Source organism: Pleurodeles waltl, chromosome 4_2 (assembly GCF_031143425.1).
Source record: "Pleurodeles waltl isolate 20211129_DDA chromosome 4_2, aPleWal1.hap1.20221129, whole genome shotgun sequence".
NCBI lineage: Eukaryota > Metazoa > Chordata > Amphibia > Caudata > Salamandridae > Pleurodeles > Pleurodeles waltl.
The window spans coordinates 1,047,100,724-1,047,123,477 of record NC_090443.1 but is presented as its reverse complement, the minus strand read 5'-3'; the positions used below and the strand labels follow the sequence as shown (position 1 = coordinate 1,047,123,477).

The window sequence follows — 22,754 nt, the reverse complement described above, 5'->3', positions numbered from 1 at the left end:
GCCCCAGGGAGGCGTTCCATGAGCGGAGCATGGGTGTTCGCACGCATCCATTCATGCACTTTTGGCACGTTCACAGATTTACCATTACTGGTAAGTGTGGGAATGTTTCAAAGTGCTATGCCTCCCCAGGGGATGTGTAACAAGAAGAAATATGTTCATTTCTCCTCGTTTATTCCTCTTTCTATGTGTGCTGCCTTATTGAAAAAGAGGAAAAAAGTCTCAGAGGATTGTTTTTGGGCAGGAAGGAGTACCTTCCTGCCCAAAAACAATCCTGTCTGTCACGCAGGCACCCTTGCACCAGTGCAGGTAAAAGACAGATAATGTAAAATACTGCACATTCTTGCCCTTACTCTATCACACAGCACAGTGCAGCACGGTGGCTTGCTGTGCTGCATGGAGTTTTGATAAATGTGCCCCACAGAGTTTGCTTTGGTTGCAGATACAGAAGTCAAACATTTACGTAAACATGCTAGGGCCAGGACATATGGGGAGATCAAAAGATTGGGTTGCACCCTTGCTCTCTTAACACATCCACCACAAGGGTCTGATGACATAACGCAGCTAGAGGGAGACATTGGTGACAGGCTCTGTGATACAGAGGACATGCTAGCGAAATTAGCTACATTCTACTCCAGACTATACACCTCTGGTATATCCAGAGCCCAGTAGTAATATGCTACATATTTTGACTGCATAGCCCTGGTGTGGGTGGAAGGGCCCCACAGACAATTATAGACTCACTTATAACTCCTAAAGAGGCCACTGCAGTAATATATTTGCTCTTTACATAGAAGACACCAGGCAGTGATGGATTCCCTGTGTGGTTTTACAAGGCATGTGCCCCACTGGCCACCCTTGACTCCTGCCGATATACAATGAAGCATTGCAGCAGGGAACCTTATCCTCCTTCACTTGGGGAATCCATACTTGTCACTCTTCTTCAGCCAGGCAAGCCACGCAGACCGCATGACTTGTTTAGATCGCTCTCTGTCATTACCATAGATACTAAAGCTCATATTTATGAGGCCATTGCATCACTTTTTGTGACACAATGGCGGCGCAAACCACAAAATCATATTTATGAGGCCACGCAAGGCCACTTTGCGTGGCTTTGAATGGCCTCATGGAAACGGAGTAAGGCATAGCAGTGCAAATTTCTATGTTGCCTTACTCTGCGTCGGGGCATTCCACTGGCTTTCCGGTGGGTGTTCCCATGCTACACCCATGGATTTTGGTGCATCCCCAGATTTAGAAGAACATGTTACCCTGAGGATGCACCAAAAGCTTGCACCTCCCCAGGCACTTCAAGGAAAACTATCACAATTTTGCCTTGCTTTTTCCTCTTACTATTGTGGCACACATGATGTTAGACTTGGCATCCTTGGCGTGGTCTCCCCTAACTTCTTGCCTCTGTTTCCAAGGCTGTTGATGTGTGCTGGACTCTGTTTTTGCTGTTTTTGTTGCTCTGAGCACTTTAACACTGCTAACCAGTGCTAAAGTGCAAGAGCTCCTATGTAAAATGTATGTGTAATTGGTTTATCCATGATTGGCATATTTGATTTACTAGTAGGTCCCTAGTAAAGTGCACTAGAGGTGCCAGGGCCTGTAAATCAAATGCTACTAGTGGGCCTGCAGCACTGGTTGTGCCACTCACATTAGTAGCCCTGTAATCATGTCTCAGACCTGCCACTGCAGTGTCTGTGTGTGCAGTTTTAACTGCCAATCCGTCTTTGGCAAGTGTGCCCACTTGCCAGGCCTACACCTTCCCTTTTCTTACATGTAAGACACTCCTAAGGTAGGCCCTAGGTAGCCCCATGGGCAGAGTGCAGTGTATGTTTAAGGTGGGACATATACCAATGTGTTTTATATGTCCTGACAGTGAAATACTGCTAAATTCGGTTTTCACTGTTACAAGGCCTATCCCTCTCATAGGTTAACATGAGGGCTGCCTTTACATATTAAATATTAATATTAAAGCGTAGATTCCCTTTGGGAGCAGAAAGACATGTGGAGTTTGGGGTCTTTGAACTCAAAATTTAAAAATACATCTTTTAGCGAAGTTGGTTTTGAGATTGTGTGTTTGAAAATACCACTTTTAGAAAGTGGGCATTCTCTTGCTTTAACCATTCTGTGACTCTGCCTGTTTGTGGATTCCCTGTCTGGGTCAGTTTGACAGTTGGGTTGTTTGCACCTTTCTCCAGACAGTGACACACAGGGAGCCGGGGTGTAGCCTGCATATCCTGATGAGCCATCCGTGCTAGGAGGGAGGTGAGGGGTGGTCCCTCACACCTAAAAGGGCTGCGCCTGCCCTCACACAATGCAGTCTCCAACCCCCTGGTGTTTGTCTGCTGGGGCCTGGCCTGGGCAAGGCAGGATCTTACAAACAAGAGAGACTTTCCTTTGAAGTTTGCCTACTTCAAAGGGAGAAAGGAGTATAAGAAGAAGACCCAAACCCCTGAAAATTTGATCACTTCTGGAATCAAGAGGAACCTCTGCCAAGGAGAAGAGCTGAGGAGAAGTGCTGCCCTGCCTGTGACTGTGCTTTGTGGAGCTATTGTGCAGTTGCTGCTTCTGCCTGTGAAAGGGGACAAAGACTGGACTTTGTTGTGCATTCCTGCTTGTGAAGAATCTCCAAGAGCTTGAACTGAGCTTGCCTCCTGTGATTGAAGTCTCAGGGCCATCAAAGTCTTCCCCTGATAGCACATGGACTCTCTGCTGAGACTCCTGCCCTGCCAAGTGGTGCCCTATCCAGTTCCTGGGCCCTTGAAAGGTGAAGCTGGCAAAGACCGCTGTGTGGGGAAAGTTTCGAAGCACCTTCCGTGACGTGGCTGATAAATGATGCGCCGCTTGCTTTGCGACAAAAATCAACGCTCCACCTGCATTGTGGCTGGAAGATCGACGCAATACGGCTGGAGAAACGATGTGCAACACCCTCTAATGGAGGATGATAACGACGCAAACTCCACACAGCACGATTTTGTGATATCGTGCAATCGGATTTTCAACGCAGCATCGCTGGGCGTGGAAAAACAATGCATGCCGACCTGACCAGAGAAGGAATGATGAACGGTCTCTCTTGTGAGTGAGAAATCGACACATCGATGACCTTTTTTGATGCACACTCACCTGTGAGACTTTATTTTGACGCTACCCAGGTACTTTTGTAAAATAACAGCATTCTCACTGTTTTCAAAGGATTAAGACTCTTATTCCTTAAAAATTCATACCTTGACGTGTGTATGTTGGATTTTAGTCGTTTTGGTCTTGTTTTGTTTAGATAAATATTCCCTATTTTTCTAAACCGGTGTTGTGTCATTTTGTAGTGTTTTCACTGAGTTACTGTGTGTGTTGGTACAAATATTTTACACATTGCTTCTGAATTTAAGCCTGCCTGCTCGTGCCAAGCTACCAACGGGGTGAGCAGGGGTTGACTGTGGGTGATTCTCCTTTAACCTGACTAGAGTGAGGGTCCTTGCTTGGACAGGGGGTAACCTGACTGCCAAACAATGACCCCATTTCTAACACATGGAAAGAGGAAAAATCCTCCCAGGATTGTTTTCATGCAGGAAGGTGTCCCTTCCTCCACAAAAACAATCCTGCATGCAAAGCAGGCACTCTTGCACCGTGGTGACTAGCTGCACTGACCTTCACCAAAATCTCTTACATTTGGGCCCAAGATTCTATTCACAGTCCTGGTGAACCTGATAATAGAATTGTTGCTCCCCAACCTGTGTCTTCCAGATAGGGCAGCATTTATCCCAGGGAGACCTACACAACTTCAGAACGCTGTTTGCCCTAATTCACCAAATAAATCCACTACGGGATGAGGTGGCAGCACTATCATACATTACAATCAGTGGAACAAATCCACAACCCTCCCTTTAACACTGGCCAATCAGATCCGTGAGCTTGACTTTACTCTTTCCTGGACCTTGCACTCCCATAAACACCTGGGGGTGCGAACAAACCAGAACAGAGCTGCAGTCATTGCAGAAAGGTGTGGGGTGACCACAAGCAGAAGAGCAGATGCACAGCTGGAAACAGCTGCTGTTATCATTAGTGGGTAGGATCGCCCTAATGAAAGTGATTATCTTATTCAAGCTTCTATAGCTCTTCTACAATATTCCCATACTCTTACGTAAACAATGTTTCAAAACACTAAAATCACATCTGACCACTCTGGCTTGGTGCGGGAAAGCAACCTCGAGTCTGCTGGGAGACGCTGACGTGTCCTATGACCAAGGGGGTCTGGTGGCGCCTGATTTCGAACTTTATTAGTATTGTACTCGGGCAGATGACTGTGAGAGTATGAGTGAGTGAATGTAATGGAGCATGAGTGAGTGAGCATGTGTGTGTGTTACGCTTGAGAGCCTGCCACTGGCTTACAGAGGCACCAATAGCAAAATGCTGGTGCTAGTATATTGGAGGTCTGTAGGAAGCTGGTTCTGTATATACTATCTCAAAATGAGATATAGTGTGCACAGAGTCCAGGGGTTCCCCAGAGGCTTAACAGAGGCTAAAGTAGAAAATACTAATGCTCTGTTTTGTGGTAGTGTGGTCGAGCAGTAGGCTTATGAGAGGGTAATGCTAAGCATTTGTTGTACACACACAGACAATAGAAGAAGCACACACTCAATGACTTAACTCCAGACCAATGGCTTTTAAATAGCAAAAATATATTTTCGTAATTTATTTAGAACCACAAGATTCGAGTTGCAGGTAAGTACTTCAATAGATTCGTATTTCACACATGTATCAACATTACTTTGTTTGAAATTGATAAGTTATATTGTTCTTGAAATATTGGCAATAATCTGTTTAAAAAATGGACACTGCAATTTTCAGAAACAGTTCCTGGGGAGAAGAAAAGTTAGATTGTTTCACAGGTAAGTACAACACTTACAGTTCCAGTCTCTGGGGGTTAGGAAGTCCACAGGTTGGGGTTCAAGTTAACCCCAAACACCCACCACCAGCAACACGGGGCCAGTCGGGTGCAGAGGTCAAAGAGAAGGCCAAATTAACATGGGTTCCTATGGAGACTGGGGCACTCGGTTTCAGATCTGCAGGCAGTTAAGTACCCGCGATGTCGGAGAGCAGAACTGGGGGTTTAGAGGAGCATGGGGGGGCACAAGTAGGCACCAAACATACACCCTCAGCAGGGCTGGGGCTGCCGGGGTCAGGGTGCAAACAAGATGTCGGGTCTCCAATGATTATCTATGAGGGGGCACCGGGGGTCACTCAGAGGCTGCAGACAAGGTCCAGGGGGCCCTCTCAGGCAAACCACTGGCTGGACAGTGAGGAGAGCCACCTGCTGTATGTTTGCTGCACCAGGTGTCGGTTTCTCCAAGGCCTGGGGGCTGCGGGTGCAGTGTGTCTTTAGGCGTCGGATATCTTCGCACTGAGCTTTTACGGTCAGGGGGGTCCTCGGGATTCCCTCTGCAGGTGTCGTCGTGGAGGGGTGGAGAGGTCAACCCAGGGTGGGCACTTGCTCGGATCCTCTCTAGCTGGTTGGACTACTTGGACACAGGCAATGGGCGTCAGGTGCAGAGTGGTTAGGACTCACGCATTCGGAGTGCGGTTGGAGTCCTTAGTTGTAGGTTTCTTTTTGGACAGGGCTGCGGTCCACAGTTCTTGGTCCTTGTGGGTGCAGGGCAGTCCTCTGGAGCTTGGCAGAGGTTGCTGGTTACGCTGGATGCGTCGCTGTTCTTTTGCAGGTTCTTTGAAGCAGGAGACAGGCCGGTAAGGCTGGGTCAAATCAGTTGTCGTCTTCCTTCTCAGCTGGGGGTTTCAGCTAAGCAGTCCTTCTTCTTGTCAGGTGGCCAGGAATCTGGTGAGCTGGGTTCAGGGAGGCCCTTAAATCCTAGATTTAGGGATGTTTTAGGGGTCAGAGGGCAGTAGCCACTGGCTACTGTCCCTGAGGGTGGCTACACCCTGCTGGCGCCCACTCCGTTTGGGGGGGGGTGGGCACAAACCAAATCCTATCAGTCCCTTTCACCCAAACCAAGAGGGAGGATTCTGCAGGGAAGGGGTCACCTCAGCTCTTGACACCTTAGGGCTGGTTCTCGCTGGGGTGGTCACTCATCATTGTTTTCTCTAATTTTTCCTCCGGACTTGCCACCAAAAGTGGGGCTTTGTCGGGGGCGGGCAACTCCACTAGCTGGAGTGCCCTGGGGCATTGTAACACGAAGCCTGAGCCTTTGAGGCTCACTGCCAGGTGTTACAGTTCCTGTAGGGGGAGGTGTGAAGCACCTCCACCCAGGACAGGCTTTGTTTCTGACCACAGAGTGCGCAAAGGCTCTCACCCCACGTGGTCAGAAACTTGACTGAAAGTGGCAGGCTGGCACAGACTGCTCAGTCCTACACTAGCAGTTTGGCTAAGATACAGGGGGCATATCTAAGATGCCCTCAGTGTGCATTCTCAATAAATCCCACACTGGCAACAGTGTGGATTTATTGTGCTGAGCAGTTTGATACCAAACTTCCCAGTATACAGTGAAGCCATTATGGAGCTGTGGAGTTCGTAATGACAAACTCCCAGACTATATACTCAATATGGCTACACTGCACTTACAATGTCTAAGAATGGACTTAGACACTGTAGGGACATATTGCTCATGCAGCTATGCCCTCACCTGTGGTATAGTGCACCCTCCCTTAAGGCTGTAAGTCCTGCTAGAGTGGGGACTTACCGATGCCACAGGCAGTGGTTTGTAGGCAGGGCACCCTGAGAGGGGTGCCATGCCAACTTTGCCTTTTTACCCCCACCAGCACACACAAGCTGCAAGGCAGTGTACATGTGCTTGGTGAGCGGTCCTCTAAGGTGGCATAATACATGCTGCAGCCCTTGGGGACCTTCCCTGGCCACAGGGCCCTTGGTACCATGGGTACCTTTTACAAGGGACTTAACTGTACGACAGGGTTGTGCCAATTGTGGAAACAAAGGCACAGATTTTGGGAAAGAACACCAGTGCTTGGTCCTGGTTAGCAGGATCCCAGAATGCTTTCAATCAAAGTTGGCATCAACAGTAGGCAAAAAAAGTGGGGGGGGAGGGTAACCATGCCAACAGTGGCACTTTCCTACAAGGTCATACTTGGCTTAAGTGGTATCTGTGGGAACAGAAAGGTTATCAGAGACTGAAGAGATGAGGATCGTTTTTGCTCTCCATGTGGAAATGACAAGATGTGCAATATAGAAGTTAAAAATTCTCATATGATGCGGGTCAAAAGTTGTCCTGTTGTGTGGTGGGTACCTAAGGTACTTACACCTTATACCAGGTCCAGGTATCCCCTATTAGTAGACTGTAGTCAGTGTCTAGAAGCCAGGCTCTCTAGAGATAGCTGTGGATGAGCAGTCAAGCCTTATCTAGGAGACATGCAAAGCTCATTCAATACCACTGTAGTCACTCAGAACTTACACACTTGAAACAAAGCACTCAGTGTTGCGAAAATAAAGGGTCTTTATTACAGTAACACAGTACCAAAACACTAGATAGGCAGCCCTCCATTAGGAGGTAAGTAAACACACTAAATATGTACACTAGTAGTCAGTAATAGGCACAAAAAATGATAGAAAACAGTGTAAATGTAAGTTGACAATAGAGACCCTTGGGGGAGCCCAAACCATATACTAAAAAATAAAATGCGAATACAGGACCCCACTTAGGTAAGTGGAATGTGAAAAGGGATCTGGGGGTTCTAGGACACCTCAAAGGTAAGTTCCATAGTGTCCTCTAGCGACCAGGAGAAAAGGAGTAAATTACTAGATTTTCCCCAAACCACCCAAAAGGAAGGAAAAGAAGAAAATGCAACTCCCAGACAGGACTGCAGGAAACCTGAAGAGGAAGACCCGTGGAAGAAGGGGACAAAGTCCAGAAGTCACAGAAGAGTCCAGGAGGAGTAGGAGCTACTACCCACCCAGCTGTGGCTGCAGGAGATGGTCAACGGTAGGACGAAGATGGTCAGGAATGTAGCCCTGGAGCAGGTGAAGAGTTCCTGGAGGATGCAGTCGATGTCCCATGCCGGATGAATGATTGCAGTCTGTCAGTGGTGGGGAAAAGCCACCAACAAGCCTTGGCAGAGGCAGAAGTCGCTGTGAAGCAAAAGTGGAGCTGCCGGGGACCAGCAAGGTCCAGGAGGACTCAACCCACAGGGGGAGTCTTAGGGGAACCCTCAGCAAGGCAGAGAGACCAAAGAAGAGGAGCCCCCCCAGGCGACCCACTGGACGAGGAAGCATGAGTCACAGAGGAGCCCACGCAGCACAACTGGAGAAGGGTCCTATGCGCAAGGAGAAGCACGCAGAGGGCTCTGCGTCGCTGGAAGGAGTGCTGGGGCTACACGAAGCCTGAAGATCCCTTGGAGGAGATGCAAACAAGCCTTGGCCGCTGCAAGAGACGTGGTGCACGTGGGTATTGTTGTGCGTGGGAAGGCAAGGGCTTACCTCCACCAAAGTTGGACAGCTGGCAGAGAGAACCAAGAGGACTACTCCGGACCACCACCCATGATGCAGGATCCACACATCTCAGGATGAGAGGAGATATGCGCAGCCGGTCGCCGTTGTAGTTGGTGCCTGCGGATGCAGGGGAGTGACTCGTTCCCTCCAAGGGAGATTTTCTAGGGTGGCAATGGACAGGGGAGCGGACACTCCCTTTTCCATTGTCCAGTTTCGTGCCAGAGCAAGGACTGGAGGTCCCTGAACCGGTGTAGACTGGTTTATGCACGGACGGCACCAAATGTGCCCTTCAAAACATACCAGTGGCTTGGTGAGGCTGCCCCTCCCAATCCAGGTAACACCTATTTCCAAAGTGAGAGGGTGTAACACCCCTCTCCCAAAGGAAATCCTTTGTTCTGCCTTCCTTGGCTTGAGCTGTTCAAGCAGCAGGGGGGCAGAAACCTGTCTGAGGGTTGGCAGCAGCTTGGGCTGCCCCGAAAACCCCAGAAGGCTGGTAGGAGCAATGCTGGGGGTCCTCTAAGGAACCCTCAGAGTGCATAGAATCATACTTCCAGTATTGGCAACAGTATTGGGGTATGTTTCTGGCATGTTAGATACCAAATATGCCTTGGTTCGGAGTTACCATTACGTAGCTGGACATAGGTAGTGAGCATAAAGTGGCGTCCCTGCACTCTTGAAGTCCATGAAAATTAAATTGGAGGTATTGGGGGCACCTCTGCTAGTGCAGGGGTGCACTCACACACAGGTACTTGCACCCTGCCCTCTGGGCTAGGAGGTCCTGCCATAGGGGTGACTTACAGAGACCTGGTGCAGTGACCTGTAGTGAAAAAGGTTGCCTGCACCCTTTTCTCACAGGCTGCAATTGCATGTCTGCAGAACACTTTGCATGAGCTCCCCATGGGTGGCATAATACATGCTGCACCCCAATGCCCTAGGTACCTGGGTACCATATACTAGGGACTTACATGGGGGCACCAGTATGCCAAATGCGGGGTAAAAATAACTAAAGTTAGAAGGGAGAGGGCATAATCACTGGGGTCCTAGTTAGAAAGATCCCGGTGCACACAGTCAAACGCACTGACAACAGGCAGAAAATGGAGGTAACCATGCCAAGAAAGAGGGTACTTTCCTACAATGCTTAGAAATATATATTCACATTTTTAAACAAAAATAATTTTCTAGAATACATATTTAAATCCAGTTCTGGCATTTGTTGATTTACAAGAATAACAACCTTGTGTGATTCTGGCAGAAGTGTCTCTTTTTCAGTAACTGTGTGTCTGCTTTGCCTAGCCAGGGTGCTCGGGACCCCAAGGAAGTTATACTCTATGAGTTGAAAATGTCCGCAAACAATAAGAACTGTTGTGAGAGGCCCATGGCTTTGGCACATGTAGATCCCTTGAGTGCACCCATGTACCCCATTAAGCAAGGGCGTGCACCCCCTCTTCACGGAGGACCAGTGCTCCGCCTGCACGGCCAGCCTCTCCTGCTTTCGAGTGCCCTTGTCAATCACTCAAATCAATACATAAATCAGAATTCGGAAGAAATATTGCCTTCATTACACTAATTAACTCATTAATGTTGGTACTTCTCATCTTGCAAAATCTTTCGGTTTTACGTCAGAGTGTCTCTGATTTTCCATTTGTACTTACGCCAATACGTCTTCTTGTTACTTTCGAGTGCATCTCCTAATCATTAGGTTTCTCTTGCAGCCGCTGATTGGCTGCTGGAGGATTTCCCTCTCCAGCAACGAACACTTTTTTTGGAGACTGACGCTTATTTTTCATCATCGAAGTTTGACGCAGAGCAAAAGAGGGGGAAATACGGAACAGAGAAAAAGAAGGACAAAGACCTAAAAACTATTGAAAAAGGGAGAGGGCAGGCGTGAAAAGAACGCACAGGCTTTAGGGTGTTGTATTTACTTTCATGGCCTTAGAACCATTTCAACACAAAAGTCAGCCCAAAAGTTTCATTCCACTAGCTGGTGCCTGTAACTAGATTATTTCACACACAATCAACTGAGGTAAACCATACACTTTGACACCCAATCACTTATACGTTTCAAACATATGTAGAAATAAATGACTGACAAAGAATGTCTCTAGTTTATATTCTTACCTCCTGTGAACTGTGCCCCCGGTGTTTGGTGCAGTTTCTGCACTCAGAAGACCGGGAATTGCTACAGGCCAGTATAATACCAGGTCTTGAATACCTTCCTGACATTGCCAAAGAATGTTTGTCCTTAAAATGTGGCTGAGAAATGTTAACGTTAAAAAAATAATTCTCCCACAATCTGTTTTGAGGCCTGGTGTTAGCTAAAACCGTTTGATTTTATTAAAATGATATTGTAAATACTTAGACAGCCTACAGCCTGCCCTCTCCATGTGTCAATCAATTGTTCTTTCACCCTATGGCCTGCAGCACGGGGCACTGAGTCCGCCCACTTTAGCTATTGGCTACTTTGACTGTGAGTGATGGCATTCTGCTCTTTCACAAGGAACACATTCACACACAAATAGTTCCCTTCACTGACACGGTCTCAAAAAGCACCTATTGCTATACTCCTCCAACACGTTTTTTGTTTTAGGTAATTTTTTTTTTGTTTTCTATTTGCAAGGGCAGGGCACCTCTTTTATCAATACCAGTTTTTATAAAAAGCATAACAAAACAAAACAAACACTGACAAAGCCAAAAGGGTGTCAGCTAAAGCCAGATCTATTGTCTTGTCTAATACTTGTTAGGTCTGGTGTTACCCAAGCCCTTTTGATTTTTATAAAACTTAATATATGAAATATAATTACTAGGAGGGCTCCCTCCACCCATTGGTCTCGTGTGTTCAGCTGTCATTCACAATTTGCTTCCATCCACCACAACGAGCCATTGCCTCCTTTTCTCTGTGAGTGGTGGGAATTCTGCCCAAGCACAATGTCTTCACCCCCGTAGGAAGCAGCCACTTCCAGCTCAAGAAACTTTTGGGCCATTGTAGGCTTTTTAAAAAAAAGAAAAACTTTTTAATTTTATTTTTGATTTTAAAGTTTGTGATAGCCCAGCAGGTCCTCAGATGATGCTTCAGGCCGTCACTCCACTTGCAGTGTGCCATGGCCCGCATGCACTGCTTGCAGCTGACATGTTTAGAAATAGGCGTTTAACCCATTTCAAAATGGGATGCCTGCACATGCATGAAAATGTGCTTGCAAAGGCGGCCATCTTCAAATATTTTTGTATATCTTTTTTACAAAAACATTCTATGATGCATGCCCGGGAAATCTGCATATCTGTGCATGCTTGGGCGATAATTTTTTGACTCTTTTGTAATAAAGCTTTACGAAAACATTTTAAAGAAATTGATAAGGATATGAGGCAGGCAGTTGCGGCTCACAACAATGAGAAGGGGTGGGGCGGTGTGCGTGTGGGGGGTGTAAATAAAAATTAAATAAAAAAATTAAATTACATAAAAAAAATTAAAATAAAAACACTTACATCCTCCGCCATGCGCCGCTCCTCTGTCCCTCGTTGCTCCAGGCTCCAGGCACAGGCTCCGAGCCTGCCCTGTGGCCAATCCTGACGCTGCTCAGAGCAGCGTCAGGATTGCCTGGGAGTGCCCAGCCAGAGCGCTCCCAGGCATACTGGGAGCCTGTGCCTGCTCTCTCCAGCCCGGCAACTGTGTTGCTGGGCTGGAGAGAGCCTACGGCGCATGTGTGTTTGGCCGGCCCGAGATGGCCTGCCAAACATACATACACAGTGAGGGGGAGTGCTGAGCACTACCCCTTGCTGCTTATCACCCCCATGGACCCTCCCCTTTTCAAGAAAACTATAATAAACACAGTTTATTATCATTTCCTTGTAAAGGTTTTGCAGCTGCCTCTGCTGGCGGGGGTGGTGACGCTCCTCCGCCCTAATGGAGGAGCCGTCCCCGGAGGCAGGCAGTCCACAGCAGAACTATTGGCTTTACCAATGCTAGTTTTGCATGAAACTTCACCTGAACATGAAGTTGTACACAGTTGACAAAGCATTCTTCTGCAAAACTCGAGTCTACTTAAAATTAAAGTCTGCATAATGAAATAGCACATATACGTTGCACACATGTATTGAAATCATAATTGATGACCACGTAGATGTGAAGAAAACATTTGCATGACAAATCTCTACACACAAGCTTCTGCTATGTTTAAAAAACTTTGCAAAGTGCAAATCTTGAAAACTTTGCAGTCACAATGTAAATTTTGCTCTGATAAAATGTTATGAAATGAATACACATGCTACTTTGTAAAAGTACAGCGAATGCTTGTAAAGTGCAAATGAACGTATTGCTGTTTCCTGGTTGTGTCTGGTCGTGCAATGCAATGCGACACCCTGGTCAGTCTCTTCAGATGTCCTCCTTCAGGGCACGATGGTGTCTCCAGGAACCACCTTGTAGTAGGGTGGAGGGGGGTCCGCAGAGTAGGACGGAGGACGCGGAAGGGGGGCTCCTGTTGTGAAGGCCATGCCCTGCTCCTCTGGTCCTGCGGGCACCGGGGGGGTGGGGAGAGTGCAATTTTGTGCAAACGGATTTGATAAAACGTGTAGAACCTGAAAGGGAAGAGACACTGGTTATACATTGAGACCATTTATGCTTCTTATTTGAAGCTGGAATATAATTTCTATTGAAATCCATTGCCTTTCAGATGGTTATTAAATGTTACTGGCCACGTAAAGTATATTCAATTTTTTGAATTGACCGTCTCTGCTCAAACATGATCCAACCTTTAGGTTTCCATAGTAAGGGATGTGTTACCTTAGGTCTGTTTGTGCAATCACTGAATGCATAACAATTATGCGGCAGGGTGAGCTCTGCGCAGATAACTCGTGTTACGATGGGATATATACAGCATGTTCTCAAGGCGCTACAAGGCACAGTTTTATTACTTTCACAGCTCATGTCTGGCCATTGAATCAAGCAGGAAAGGTCACTGGATGAGGAGACCCAGCGACTTTCAAAACTTTCAAACACACATTGCAAGTGGGAGTCAGCAGTAGGGGCACAGTTTGCTGAGTTATCATTCAGGATTAGATGTGTTAGCGCCTACAAACGTCCGGGGTAACCAGTTTACCAATGTTAGGAAGTGGACAGAGCTACCACACTCACAGCTACTAGGACAAGCTGCTTCACATCACTGCAAGCACCTGACATTTAAATATTTATATTTCACTGAAAAATAAAATAAAGGGGTGTATTTAGGGAAAGTGGTACTGCCGCCATGGCAGCGCCACTTTCCTTGTGCCCCCTTAGCGCCCCCCTATCACCACCATGTGTGCACCGTATCTAAGATACGGTGCACGATGGTGCAGGGTAGGGGGCAATAGCATCATTGTTATTGACGCTGTTGATGTACTCTGCAGTAATGCCAAAATGTTGGCGCTACTCCTGCAGAGTACATAGGGGCCCATTATAGATAATGGAAGCCCCCTTTTAACGCCTACTGTAAAACAGACACAAGGAAATCTGTTAGATTTCCTTGCACCATTTTTTCAGCGCCCCGAACGGACGCAGGCACAGGCATGATGCGCAGGCATAATGTACCGCAAAGGGTTACGAAGTGGCGCAATGCATGCATTGAGACACTTTGTAAATATGGTGTAAGGATTTTGGCCTCGTTGGGCCACATTAGCGTAAAAAATAATGCCACTAATGTGGCGCAAGGAGGCGCTAGGGGCTCTTAAATATGCCCCATAGTGCTTAAAAATATCTGCAGGCCATCATCAGAGTAGTAGCTATTTTGTGTACTGAACACTGCTGCCTGATGTGCTGCCTTGTAGCACACAGCCTTGTCCATACGTTGCAGGCCAGTGCATGCATGTGTCGTTGGAGCCCTGTCTGGATGGGATTAGGCTAAGTTAGCACAGTTGTGCTTGGTGTTTGTGCACTGAGTTAGCACATTTAGCTTTTATGCAAACTTTGTTGGCCTGTTTTCACTTTGTGTTTGCTGTCAGCTTTTCTTTGTCTCTATTAGTAACGGTGAAGTTCTTAGAGCACAAGCAAAAATGCTGATATCATCATGGCCGACACCTCTGTAGGCTGATACGCTTAATGGGGGCAGCCATTACAATATGGCCAATTATAGCATACAAAGATGGAGTCATGCGGATAGAGAGGACGTATTTTGCGTCAAATTAGTTTCGTCTGAATGTAGTCTTAGGGCCTGATTTACAGTTTGGCGGATGGGTTACTCCATCACAAACGTGACGGATATTCAGTCCACCGTATTACGATCCTATTATAGTCTATGGAGCGGCGGGCGGAATATCCATCACGTTTGTGACAGGGCGACCCCTCCGCCAAACTCTAAATCAGGCCCTAAGGGCCAGATGTATCAAGGAGGCCTTTTGCGAATCGGAAATAGCGATTTTTAAGAAATCGCTATTTCTGATTCGCAAAATGCAATGTATCACATTTGCGATTCGGTAATAGCGATTTCTTAAAAATCGCAAATGCCATTACCGAATCGCAAATTGCGATACCGGCCCCCATTCGCATCTATGGGCCTGTCGGCCCATATTTGCGAATGTTTTGCATGTCCAGAATTGCGAATTCCTAACTGGAATTCACAATTTTTGCAAATGCAAAGTCCAGGGTGCTGGGGGCCTTAGGCCCCCTCTGCTGCACCCCTAAATATTTTTTTACAACATGTAAGGTGCACACATGCCAAAAGGGCATGTGTGCTTTACATGTAAATTTTAAAACTGCATTATAAATGCGTTTTTAAAATTTGCACATGGTTACCACCAAGTTCAACTTGGTGGTAAATAGCGATTCCTAAATGCCCAAATCGCATTTAGGAATTGCTTCTCACATGTGCTTTAGAAACCACAAATAAGGAATCCTTATTTGTGTTTTCTTATTTAGAGAGTCACTATTTGTGACTCTCTAAACAGGGTTGTAATTTTAAGGAATCGCTATTTTAGCGATTCCTTACAATTGCTTTCAGAATGCCTTTGATACATTCTGAAATGGCTTTTTGCATTCACAAACGGGCATTCGCACCGTTTGCGAATGCAAAAAGCTTTGATACATCTGGCCCTTAGTGTCTCCAAACCCTGTTTTATTTTGTAAATATGAGATCAAATCAATGATCAAATGGTGTAAAAACCTTAGGATCTGACCATCGGTTAGGAGAGATTTTTGTTCAGCATTATCACCAAAGGTTACACCAGACTGCCAAGCCCCCTGCTCTCAGTCGAAGAGATCATTCCAGAAGCACTGAGGAAGGTGCCCTCCACCGAAAGCACATATTTTGCTTTCTTGAGCACAGTCTGAGCAATGGCTTCTAGGATATGTGATCCATCCTGAGAAACTCATAAGGCCGATTTTGCTATTTAATTCTTTAGCTGAGGTTTAACAATGTTAGAAACATTTATCTTGTTTTTGGTGACTATTACATGCTTAACTGCTTTTAGTTTTGGAGTCTGTGTGCGTACCACACATTCGATGCACTAAACTGAGGCTTTTAAAATAAAAATGTTTTACCTACAGGTCTCCATTTCTTAGTGCTATCTTTGAGTGTGTTATTCATAAATGAGACATTGTTTGTATTGCCAGGATGTCTGCCCCTGAACTCCTCTAGAGGGACAGATAGTAACCAGAAAACACTGCTGGCACAGGAGTGCTCAGAGGTGTGTTAGGGCTGTATTCCACCTGGTTTTCGAGTGCAGTGTTGATGGACTGAACTAACTGAACTGTCTTTGCGTCAAAGGGTTAGAAATGTGACCCATGCAGCTCTGGGACCCACCAACCCCTGAGATTTTGTATCGAGCATTCAATGCTCGAAGAATAGATAAGAGGTATTTTGCTTCATTAGTGCAAAACTAGCAAATAATATTTTGTGTTGTTTAGAAATTGCCACATCTTCTATACTGTGCTTAGGAATCTGGAAAAATGTTATTTGTTTTCACTTTTCGTCTTCCTGCTTTGAAAGATTTAGCTTCGGTGCGAACAGGGCTTGATGTGGCACAAACTCAAAGCCTCCGGATGCACCCAATGAAACTTTGTGTCCAGACGGATGTTGCAGTGTTGGAACATTAGGGCTCGGGGTAAGAGGCCCCACCTGCTCCACAGAGATGCTATGAGGGAAAAGATAAATTAACTCTCTATTATTAAGGAGGATCAGAGAAAGAAACCTGAAGCTCAGGGGCATTTAATGGAGAACCCTCAGCAATGCCGCAAGGAACACAGGGAGTTCTGAACCTTTTGATTACTGGTGTATGATGAATAAAAAATGTTCTAGCTTACGCGTCAAGAATTTTCAATTCTATTAAGAACACGGAGGCGAGGATTATGCTATCTCTTTCTTTACTGAAATATTCACAGCAGCCAATGAAATCACAACAAACAAAAAACTACATTTCCCAAGATGCCCAAGTCCTTGCATCACATGTACCAATCACCTAATGTGACCTTAGTCCTTAAAAGTCTTAACCTCAAACGTCATATCCTCTTTCTTTGATCAAACCAAATAACTTTAAACTCTTTTCCAACGACCTTCTTCTGCAATGGATGATACGGAACCTCATCCTGGAATGGAACGTCCAACGAAAGATAAACCAGACTGATCCTCAAGTCGGCTTCTTACTCATGGAAGGAATGAACTTTTAAAATGCAGATACCGGGATGAAACCATCAAGAATTCTTCTGATCCGAACCTGAAATAAGTGATAAATACAGGACGGTAATATCTTACAATGGTAGAAAAACAGTAACCACAAAGCTTTCCCACTTCAATCCCCAATATATCACACTGGGAGGGTATAAATGAATAGGGTTCATAAACGTATAAATACAAATACCTTTATTCATTAGAGGGTGGGATAATCCTCGCCTCCGTGTCCTTAATAGAATTGAAAATTCTTGACGCGTAAGCTAGAATTTATTTTTATTCTATATCAGGACCGGAGGCTCGGATTATGCTAGTTCAAAGCTGACCCATAACAACAGAGGCCACATCTAGCACAGGCTTAAAATAAAACTTACGAAAAGTACCCTCAGATGACCAGTCTGCTGTTTTCATGATGTCCTCCAGACTAGAACCTAGAGTAAATGATTTTGACGCCATAGCTCCTCTAACTGAATGAGCACCGAAATGACTGGTATCAATACCTGCTTCATTCATTAGCCACTTTATCCATCTCGCAAGAGTGGCAGAGGAAACTGGTTTAAATGGCTTCTGTAAAGCAATTAAGACTTGCCCATTCATGTTTTGTCTAAACTCCTCTGTAACCACTTCATAATCTTTAAGACACTGTACCACACATAACTTTGAATTGTCTGGAAACCAAGGATAGGATACTGACCTGCAATTAGTCTTAGTTCTCCTGCAAATATTGAAGGTAACACCTTCCGGAGAGTAAATTCTACCAGATAAGTCTAATGCTCCAACATCTGAAACCCTCTTACATGAGACTAAACATAGCAACATAGTCAGCTTGGCTGAAAGCTGTTTGCGCGATAAATATTTATTACTGGGCCAAGAATCTAAAATTTTTAACACAATGTTCACATCCCAAAGAACAGAATATTTGGCTTGGGGGGGGGGGGTCGAAAAAAGAATACCTCTCAACAGCTTACACACCAGTGGATGTTCACTTACCGGTTTACCATCAATGTGTATATGACCCGAGGAAATTGCCGATCTAAAATTATTAATCGTCCTATAGGCCAGACCCGAAGAAGCTAATTCAGCCCAAAAATTGATCATTAAATCAATACTTGACTCCAAGGGATTAATACCCCTTCCATTGCACCAACTATCCCATCTACGCCATGCAGAAGCATACCTCTTGTGGGTGCTAGCTGCCCAGGCCTGCTTGATATAGCTTCCAGCTTGTTGCGAAAGTCCTGGGGTTTTCCATCTTGACCTGAAACCCTCCATGCCATCAACGTTAGAGTACCGATACAATCAAGGGATGTTGAAGGCCCTCTGGACTCAACAACAGGTTCTGACGAGGAGGAATGAGCAATGGCAGAGCACATGCTAATTGAAGTGCAATAGGGAACCAAGGCTGAGACCTCCACAATGGAGTCACCAGGATCAGATCTGCCTTCTGCCTCTGCACTTGAGACAGGACTCTGGGGATCAAGAGAAATGGAGGGAATGCATAACTCAGAACAGGGTACCAATTCTGTAAAAAGGCATCTGTCGCTATAGCCTGTGGATCTGGTCTCCAGCTGTAGAACTTCTGGATCTGAGTGTTGAGGCGAGACGCAAAGAGATCTATCTCGCAACAACCCCATTCCTGGACTATCTGTTGGTAAATCATTGGATCCAGTCTCCAATCTCTGGGATCCGTCAGGTATCTGGAGTTCCAATCTGCTACTGTGTTCTGATCTCCCGGAAGATATTCTGCCAGTACTACTAACCTGTGACTCAAACAGTAATGCCAAAACTCCTTGGCTATCTCCGCAAGAACTCTGGATTTCGTTCCCCCCAACTTGTTGACATAACGTACTGCCGAAATATTGTCCATTCTCAGAAGAATGCAGCAGTGCGGGGATAAGCTCCTTATCACAAAGGACCCCGCTAGAAGTTCTAAGCAATTGATGTGAAGATCTTGTTCCTTCATTGACCAACGGCCCCCTGTCACTACCGAGCCGCAGCGGGCTCCCCAACCCCACTGGCTGGCGTCTGATTCTATGACAATTTCTGAATGAGATCCGAATATGGCCCTGTCATTCCATGCTTCCATGTGGTGAAGCCACCACTGAATCTCTTCCTTGACCTCTGGGGTCAGAGGAATCAAAGCTGAGTAACTCAAACCCTGTCTCAAGTATTGGATCTTCAGTCTCTAGAGAGCTTGATAATGCAAGGGGGCAGGAAAAATTGCCTGAATGGAGGAGGCTAACAGGCCCACCAGACGAGCAATGTTCCTTAGAGAAATTGTCGGACTGAGTAAAGCCGATTTCAACTCCCTCTTGATGTTGCGAATTTTTAACACAGGAAGAATCAATTGCGAGTGAATCGAATCGATCTTGAAACCCAAAAACTCTATCACTTGGGATGGTTTCAACAATGACTTCTGCGCATTGATAAGGAAACCTAAATCCTGTAACAGACTGATTGTTCAATTCAAATGCGTCAACAAAGTCAGGGAGTCTTGCGCCATCAATAAGATGTCGTCCAGATATATGATAAGTCGAACACCCTTGGTTCTCAACCATTCCACCACTGGTCTCAACAGTTTTGTGAAACACCATGGGGCCGAAGACAGGCCGAATGGGAGAGCTGTGAACTCCATCCAATGACCCTTCCACTGAAATTGAAGGAATCTCCTGTGAGGGGCAAAAATCGGAATTGAGAGGTATGCATCCTTTAGATCTAACCAAACCATCCAGTCTCCTTCTAAAAGGATATCTCTCAACATGTGAATCCCTTCCATCTTGAAGTGTCTGTACACTATCCAAGAATTGAAGTCTTTTAAATTCAACACCAGTCGATGACCTCCTCCCTTCTTGTCTACTACAAAGATGGGATTGCAGAACCCGGAAGGGTGAGGGGTTGTAAAAATTACTGCTCCTTTGTTTAATAAAGCTTGCACCTCTAAATCTATAAAATTCTGATTTTTTTGGGAAAAACTCATATTTACTGGAGGGGATAATTGGATTGGGGTGCTGATAAATTCCAGGTGAAAACCTGTCACAGTCTGACTAACCCAAGGATCCCCCGAGATCTCTTTCCATTTGCTTACAAACAGTCTCACTCTTCCTCCAATCATAACTTTTGAATGGTGAATAATACTTACCGGTAAAGGAGGAGTCTTGAATAGCTCCTTGTTGACCTCTGCGGTGTCCTCTGAGGAATCTGGACCTCCCTCCTCGGGTGCGGGAAGGATAGAACGTGCATCTGTTTGGTCTCCGGACCAGTTACCTCTACCTCTCGGGTAATAGTTTTGGGGACTGACAAAACTACCTCGGCCGGGCGTTCGTCCGCCATAACGCCCAGCCCTGATAAAAAGGCCTCTCCTAAAAACTTTTTTGAGGGACAACTGAGCCTTATCAAGGGTGGAGAAGGTAGAGCAAAATTTTGCCAGTTCTTTAATGAAGGACGAGCCAAAAAGGAGACCTTCGGCCGCCAGACCCGCTTCTGAAGATGCCAAGTCTACTAATTTAGGGTCCATTCGCATGAGTATAGGCTTTCTGCGCTCGATGGAAATAGCACAATTAGTGTTACCCAACAGCCACACCGCTCTCTGAGCCCAGCCTAAGAGGACGTCTGTGTTAACAGGGGTGTCCGACTCCTTGGAAGCGACAGCCAAATCTAAGATTTTTGTTAACGGGCCTGACATATCAAGTAATTTATCTTGACAGAGGCGCCACGATCTGTCTAAACCTTTTTTGGGATCCTTCGCGTATTTTTTCAAAAATGTTACCATAGTTGGGTCAATTTCTGGAGTGTCTGTCACATTATTGTCCAGATCTGGTCTAGGGCATTCCGCCTTAAGTCGAGAGCGAACCTCCTTATCAAAACATTTTCTTATGTTTGCGTGCACATATTGAGCAACCTCCGAAGATGGAACCCAATTAGAGGACCTATGGTGCATAATATCAGAAGGATCAAAGTCTAACAAATGAAGAGTCGTAGGCTGTTTTTTGGCTTTTTTACTGGGAGCTGGTTCGGTTAAGTCATCCGAATCAGGATTGTCAGAATCCCCAGAAGAGGAAGAATCCTGTTGAGTGCTATAATTATGCTCCGCACTCCTTTTCTTACGCAATTTTTCAAACATATCTGCATGTAAATCTCCAGAAGGATCATCCCTTACCAGGTTCTTAGATTTAGCCTTGGACTTTGAGGGTACCTTAGGAATAGTTTCTTCAGAGAGGGGGGATGCATTGCCAGCCATCCAGCCCTGAGATTGGGCATATTCTAACAATTGCCCTGAGAATGGGCCAAGCGCTCTCACCAAGGCATCATTAACTGACTGTTGCACTCTGGAATCTAGTGCCTCAACCAAATTCACCTCCAATTGGTTGTCAGTATCGTCAGGGTAGTACCCTGCATCCTGGTCACTCCACTGAGCCATAGGTATTATTAATAGACTCACAACACAGTCAGAAAAAATAAAGGGGGAGTGAAAAACCCCTTACAGGCACTTTAGAATGTATATATATATATATATATATATATATATATATATATACAAAGCAAATGCAAATGTAAATGTGGAGGAAGCTGCCTGTAAACAACACTCTAGGCAAAGCCTTATTTCAATTTTACAACCCAGCAAGGATTTAAGCTGGGCGTCAGGGAGGTGCCGTAACTCTCTGTTTTTCAAAAATGCAAACTTCGATGCCCAGCGCGCCGCTCAGAAACGAACCGATCTCCTTGAGGAGCACAGAGAAAGGAGATCGGCTCGTCAGGATCGCACGAGCATGGCAACCCTCGTTGCCATAGAAAACAGACTACGCGCTCAGCACGTAGAGCACTCCCGCTTCACTCCACCAGAACCGGGGTCATAAATCAGTGTCAAAACTCGGCGGGAAGCCGATAATACCTTAATCTAAATCGGAAAAGCGAGCGGAATCGCGTCGCTTGACAATTCAGCAAATACAAATATAGATTGAATAAATGCATACAATATAAGACATAACGAAAGACAAATGTTACTTATCTGCTGCGAAGCAGCAAAGAAAGAGGATATGACGTTTGAGGTTAAGACTTATAAGGACTAAGGTCACATTAGGTGATTGGTACATGTGATGCAAGGACTTGGGCATCCTGGGAAATGTAGTTTTTTGTTTGTTGTGATTTCATTGGCTGCTGTGAATATTTCAGTAAAGAAAGAGATAGCATAATCCGAGCCGCCGGTCCTGATATAGAATAATGTTTGTGGCCTGAATTTTCTTCATTCTCATAATACTTAAGATTATTGCTACGAGAGTGATAATTCAAATCCATATTATTCACATTAGATGAGCACACAGTAAACACTCGTTTATAAGCTGCCAAGATCTGTGTGTGCACTGATTTCAGTGGTTCTGACTGAGTTCCCTTATCAATCCCTTACATGAGTAAAAGCTGCTCTGGCAGGTCAGTCTGAATCCAGACATCTCCAAAGCGGCAGGTGGAAAATACCTGCATCTTTTCCTTTTCTCTGCTGAGGCATGAACTGAGGTCAAGGAAATCTACCCTGGTGTGAAAGGATTCCTCAAACAACCCTTCCTACCTCCCTGGGATCCTTTTCACACAAAGCTTTCTCTGGTGCGGGTGTGGCCTCATTCCAAAGGTCCTCTTTACCTGATTCATCCTTCAGTCCATCTACCTGTTCCTCGTCACTGGCC

General features: G+C 45.7%; 1 protein-coding gene across 1 annotated transcript in view; it reads right to left on the bottom strand.

Moving 5' to 3' along the window:
- Positions 1–12,680: 12,680 nt before the first annotated feature.
- Positions 12,681–22,754, bottom strand: part of LOC138294262 (membrane-spanning 4-domains subfamily A member 15-like) — a 67,616-nt gene continuing 57,542 nt past the window's right edge. The window contains exon 7 of the mRNA XM_069233377.1: positions 12,681–13,018. Within this exon, the coding sequence (XP_069089478.1) occupies positions 12,830–13,018 (189 nt within the window). The 3' untranslated portion in view covers positions 12,681–12,829. The remainder of the gene's footprint in view (positions 13,019–22,754) is intronic.